The 5,965-nt window shown below is 37.3% G+C and overlaps 1 protein-coding gene across 1 annotated transcript; it reads right to left on the bottom strand.

Annotated features, from left to right (window-relative positions):
* Positions 1-297: 297 nt before the first annotated feature.
* Positions 298-5,299, bottom strand: LOC107727913 (fructose-bisphosphate aldolase C-A-like). Its single transcript, XM_016537952.1, has 9 exons — positions 5,238-5,299; positions 3,831-3,961; positions 3,528-3,739; positions 2,976-3,030; positions 1,668-1,828; positions 1,495-1,578; positions 987-1,161; positions 698-897; positions 298-608 (listed from the first exon to the last, which is right to left on the bottom strand). Exons 2-9 carry the CDS (start codon positions 3,940-3,942, stop codon positions 513-515), a joined length of 1,095 nt encoding a protein of 364 aa, XP_016393438.1. The 5' UTR covers positions 3,943-3,961; positions 5,238-5,299; the 3' UTR covers positions 298-512.
* Between the last annotated feature and the right edge of the window lie 666 nt (positions 5,300-5,965).

The raw sequence follows: 5,965 nt of genomic DNA, 5'->3' as shown, positions 1-5,965 counted from the left end.
CTAAAGAATTATCTTGGCAACAATAGCTATAATTTTACAATGTTTTTAAGACAAGCAGGGGACACCACAAAATTTCACATCCTCAGAAAATTCCCTGATAGCACACGTACATCCCAGAGACGTTTATTTGAAGTCTGCATTTACATCTGAAAGATGTATGTTTTTAGAGTGTTCGCTCATCTACAATACGTCTATAGGACGTTTCCTATCAGATGTCAAATAGACGTTTAGGAGATGTCTTTAAGATGTTTATAATTTAGAATGTATGTAAAACTGATGTCTGAAAGATGTCTATCAGATGTTTGTACACAGCAGATGCTTTCCAGATGAAGCAATCTTTAACAGACACCTTGCAGACGGGTTACTTAGCAATCACTTTCATGTGCTGTTTTATTGTATCAACATCACATTTAGGAGTAAATAATCTACCCATGTTTAAGTGTTTTATATGGAAGTGGCAGTGAAGTCTGCTAGCTTTCAGCTAATGCTGGATTATGGGAATAAGCGGCATTTCAATATGCGTAGCTGGAAAGGTAATGGGAAAGACCAGTGGCTCCGCTGCTGTCACCACAAAACGTATACTTCCCTTGAGAGGCCAAACTGTTGATCTGAGGAGAAAAAAAGTAGAGAAGCTATTAGAAAGAAGATCTATCTATATGTCTGTCTGTCTGTCTATGAATAGATTTGGTTGGCATGCCTCTGCTCGTTTGATGAATTCCTCAGTTGCGGTGGCTTCATTCTCTCTCTGTCCACGCCAGGTCTTCAGAGCTGAGGCCTGAAGAGCTCGGCCGAATGAGAAGGTGAGAGCCCAGGGTTTCACCAGTGGACAGTTATTGATGGCATTTAGGTTAATGGAGGCCTCCTCCTCACTTTGACCTCCTGAGAGAAAGGTCACCCCTGAAAGTGCAGGAAGTCTGTAATTACGCAGTGTCCAGACTTGTCACTAAATATGGAATCGGCTTTATATTTTGTAATATATCCTCAACCTGTCACTGCAGGCGGGACAGTACGCCGCAGAGCAGTGACTGTTGCCATGGCAACCTCCTCTGCACTGTATTTGGTTGGGCAGCCGTGTCCAGGGGTCACCATGTTGGGCTTGAGTAGTGTGCCTTCCAGATACACATGATGATCAAACATGGCTTTGTAGACTTCTGCAAGTACCTGAATAAATGACAGTGAATCTGAACCATGTGATGATTCCAGCAAATTTGAATGTGTAAAGCATATTAAAGGAATAGTTAGCTCAAAAACTGAAAATACTGTCATCATTTATTCACTCTCATGTTGTGCCAAAACTGTGTAATTTTTCTTTTATGGAACATAAACTATTTTGAAATTTTGCTGTTGTTTTGGACCCCATTAATTTTCATTGTCTGAACAAAAACAGGATGCAAAGGGAAGAAAGAATGTCATACGTTTTTTTTTTTAACAACATGAGGGTGAATAAATAATGACAGAATGTAATATCCCTTTAAGAAGTAGAGTATAACCAACCCTCTCTGTAACAAACTGGCAACGCTTCAAATCATGGTCTCCATCAGGTAGGATCTCAGGTTCCACTATGGGTACAATCCCATGCTGCAAGTACAGATGGGACAAGAACTTGAGATTTAACAAAGATCCATTTGTATCTCTTATTAGTGAATTTAGCCTAATTAACATTTTACCTGCTGACAAATACTAGCATAGCGAGCAAGGACTTTAGCATTTTGTTTAATGCACAGGTTTGACGGGGTGGTATCACTGATTTTCATCACACAACGCCACTTCGCAAAGTCAGCTCCATCCTTTTTATACTGAGCGCAGCGTTCTGAGAGGCCATCCAGACCTGTTGAGACAGTAGAGCTGCACAAAAATTCTGTCGGCCATTTCAAACTGACCCAAATTGGATTCAATACAATTCACCAAAAGATTTCACACTATGAGGAACAACCTTTAACATTAATACTTCTCACACGTTACAAAAAAGTAAACATGAGAATATATGCTTTTTTAAAACTGTGTTGAACAACTATTGTTTAAACATTTTTTTATTGACCCGCTAACATCAGTGATAATAGGAATTTCATATGTACGTTCCACAACACATCAAATGTTGAAACTTTGCAGGCATGTTTATGACTCTAAAGCTGATGATATACTGGGAAACTGGGCAATGTTGCTGTCAATGGGCAACCAGGTGAGACACAGGGCCCACGACCGATCTAAAGTATCCAGATAGAAATTTGTTACCCATTCTCAATGGGAAAGTGCACAAGCAACATTGCTCAAAAAAAGTTGCCCGGCAAAATGGCTCAAAAAGATGCCCTGTGTATCATTAGCCTAAGGGGTCGTTTACACAACACAACAACTAAAATAGGAAAACATTTTAATGCGTTTTGGACATTCATTTACAGGACAACAACATTTTGGGGGCCTGAAATATGTATAAACGTTATTGTCTCCATGTAAAATACATTTTAGAACATTTGATTTGATTTGAGAAAATGGTGACATACTCATGTGTACGTGTTCATGTTTTCAGCTTATAGGCATATATGCGTATGTGTAGTGTTTCTTTTCAAAGTGGTATCGCCAACTACTGGCCTGGCATGCTTAATACAGCATTTTCAGTCTTTTTGTGGATCTGTGTGAATAGGGATCATTTTGACAACATTGTTGTCTGTACATAAAAAACAAAGAAAAAACTGTTCTGTTTTTAGTACACCATTGTTGTGTAAATATACCTTCAATGAGAAATAGTCATACAACTTGAAGAAAAAACATCCTAGTTTAACCAGTATTTCTGACAACTCAAAAAAGTTTTGCTGGTCAAACTGACTTGGAACATAATATAAGGGTTAAACAGTTTACTAAATCAAGAGCCAAAAAACTAAGGCAAAAGGTGTCTACCAACCAAATGTATCAACAGTGAAATCAAATTTGAATTGAATTATCAGATATTCAGATCCAGAGAATGGACATCTTTGAAATACCTTGTGTAGTGGTTTCTCCATTAGTCCCTGGCATGGGGACTACACCTTTGTCAACCTGTGAAGAAAGGGCAAAATATTTTAGAAATTAAATAATATTTTCAATTCAGCTCATTAACTTAAATGCCTGGTCAGAAAAAAGGTGCAAAAATTTTACCTTTAGGAGTACAACAGGTGCATATTAATAGCTTAGAGTAATAATGTGCACCCTTAAGGTTTCTAATATTAACCTTTTAGGGGTAAATACAGTACAAAGGTAGAATTTTTGCCCAATTAAATACTAAATTCAAAAACAACGTTTCCCAAAAACAGGCTTTGCAAACACTCCCCATCTGCGATTATTTGGACAAACAGATAGTTCTGTCCCAAAAATATCCCACTGATTGAACTGCACTTTTTTGCTTTTTCTAATGAGTCATGACAGGAAGTTATGGGTCGCTGGGAAATGTTGCATTCTAAATTCAAACTCACAGTGCCTGCATGAGCACCAAGGCTCAACATGTCAAAGCAAATACTCTTACATCTACGCTAGTGAACCCAGACGAGACTTTATACCTTGATTCCGATAGTGATACCCTTGTCCTTTATCATCTTGACGAATGGGACGCCATCATCAGAGTTCTGGTAGAGTGTTTCGTGGAAGAAGATCACTCCGCCGATGCAGTTATCAATGCGGTCATCAGCAGTGAAGAGCACCTGTCGGTAGAGACGGCGGTTCTCCTCGTTGTTCTCTACTCCTATCTGGTTCAAACGCTTCCCCATGCTGCCTGTTAGAACATCCACAGGATCAAAGTGGGTTTTTGTGCTTTTCGTTCACACTGCATTTTATGTCGACTAACTGGAGGAAGCCACACTAACCTATGGACTCGTCTGCAGCTAGGATGCCTTTCCCTGGTGACACTATGCGTAGAGCTATCTCATGTAGCTCCTTCTTTTGCTCAGTGGTGAGAGGAGGAAACTGATGGGTCATCCTAAATGTCTGACACAACCTGAGGATAGTGTAGAAACAGTAAATAAATACAACATAATCAAGATGGGATTTCAGTGATATCACAATATTTTGCCTTCCTGCTTAAGTCATTTAAGCTTATAACAGGGTTTGTATGGTTCACATACAATGTAAGAAAATTAAATACAAGGTTGGAATCTAAAAACAGATAATATCCTGACGGAAAATTACCAGTGACTTTTTTTTTTTGTTAAGTTTGCAAACATTTCCTAAAAAAATACCAATGTGTAACTGGAAACACGGGTAAAAATCAATATGGAAAATTCCTTGGGCTCTATATTTTACGGACATTTCTTAGAGTGTAGAAAACCTGGAAATATCAAGGAATTTTTAAATTGTGATTTCCAGGCCGGGAAAAGTTATGGAAATTTATGAAATCTTAAAAAAAAAGAGGTCTATTCTAGTCAATGCACAACTATAGAACCTTTACTTGGTTAGAAACTGGTCTCTGTGAGTTTAATCTCTAGAAAATGATTTTTTAAAATCCTTATCTAGATAAACATTAATTAGATGCATTTAATTATTCTTAAAGATTTATACAATGTAAAAAATATTTTTGTAAATAAAATAAAGATTATTGAAGTATATTTTACAAGAAAATACAATTTCACTTTCTACTAAAATTTCGTGTTTAATTCAGTGTTACTTGCTTTGTAATTCTCTTTGTAATTATTTGTGACATGTACTAGCAATTTCTGAGTTTTTTCTTCAGTGTAACCAGTGTAGAATTGATGCAAAGTTCTACCTTTTAAATGAAATAGCCATCAAAAACAAAGTTAAATAGATGAATCCAACACAATTTTCACTTAAAGGCACAGCGGCTCTTCTACTAAATGCTATTCAATTTAGAAATGCCAAGCATTCACTTTCACATTAGCTTAACAAAGATTTCTGCAACTCTGCCAAGTTATCCACAGCCACAACTGAAGCACATAGACACCGTTTAAAAGCCTCATGTATATATAAATTACTCTCTTTATGAGTAACTAAGTATTTTTAAGAGTTCTTAACTTTGGCAACTTCTTGAAAACCTTTTGAACCTTTAGCAGCATTTAAATAGCTGGAAAACTGATCGTGCATATATGATTCTAAGCATTAAAAATGATCCATACATTTTTTAAATGGTAACTTGCTTCTGAAAACATAACTTTTTAGTAATAAAACCCTTAGAAAGTTGTTTCACCACTGCATATTTCACACAACAATTGAAATCCAAAATGGTGATGGCAATAAATTAAACAGATGGAATTACTTACCAAATCAGAGCAGACTGAAGGACTCAGACCGAAGGGGCTTTTTCCTTCAGACAAGATGAGACGTGACTGATTCTTTAACAGTGCCAGTGTCCCAGTTCTTTATGAAGGTGATATCCCAGAGGATGATGACACTTGTAGGGCGGAGCTTATGATGCCCTCATTAAGTTACTGGAGGAGGTGTTAAAGGCCACCAAAGGTTGCCCACCTGATCCCATTTCTCTAGCAGCATGGATTCTCATTATTTTATACACAATGCAATACCATATTTTTACTAGATTTTTTTTAACATGTTCAAAACTAGGGTTGAGTGTGTGCATTCCAGGGTGTTGCTATGCACTCACAAAGTTGTTAGGGTAGTTGCATACTCAAAAAATAGTCCAGATATGGCTCTGATCCCTTGTTCAGTGTAAGTCAATTGAGATTTTTTGGCAGTTTTATTATCTGCCAGGTGAAAATTGTAGCCTGTAAGCCACATTATTTGAGGTATCATTATAACTTTGTAACCTGTTGAGTCCACATCCGTTATTATTTTAATCTGAAGCAGGCTGTATTCCCGTCAACAATATAATTAGATCATATATGCCTCAGGCAAATCCTCAAATCTCTAGTCAGTTGAGACTCCCATCATACCCTTAGGAAAATGTTGGCAGTCACAGAGCGGCTGAGATTTTAGCATATGTGTGGTAAAAAAAATGAGGTGGGGTCATGGCATAATTTCTAGTTCTATA

The sequence above is a fragment of the Sinocyclocheilus rhinocerous genome, unplaced genomic scaffold, assembly GCF_001515625.1.
Source record: "Sinocyclocheilus rhinocerous isolate Xijiao unplaced genomic scaffold, SAMN03320098_v1.1 scaffold877, whole genome shotgun sequence".
Taxonomy (NCBI): Eukaryota; Metazoa; Chordata; class Actinopteri; order Cypriniformes; family Cyprinidae; genus Sinocyclocheilus; species Sinocyclocheilus rhinocerous.
This window is presented reverse-complemented; position numbering and strand designations above follow the sequence as displayed.

What these genes read in the sequence shown, in the direction of transcription:
- LOC107727913 (XM_016537952.1), bottom strand. Translation starts at nt 3,942, where the DNA reads ATGACCCATCAGTTTCCTCCTCTCACCACTGAGCAAAAGAAGGAGCTA. An exon ending in AGCTGCAGACGAGTCCATAG is followed by an intron (nt 3,740 to 3,830) that starts GTTAGTGTGGCT and finishes ATGTTCTAACAG; the next exon opens with GCAGCATGGGGAAGCGTTTG. An exon ending in GTATCACTATCGGAATCAAG is followed by an intron (nt 3,031 to 3,527) that starts GTATAAAGTCTC and finishes CTTTCTTCACAG; the next exon opens with GTTGACAAAGGTGTAGTCCC.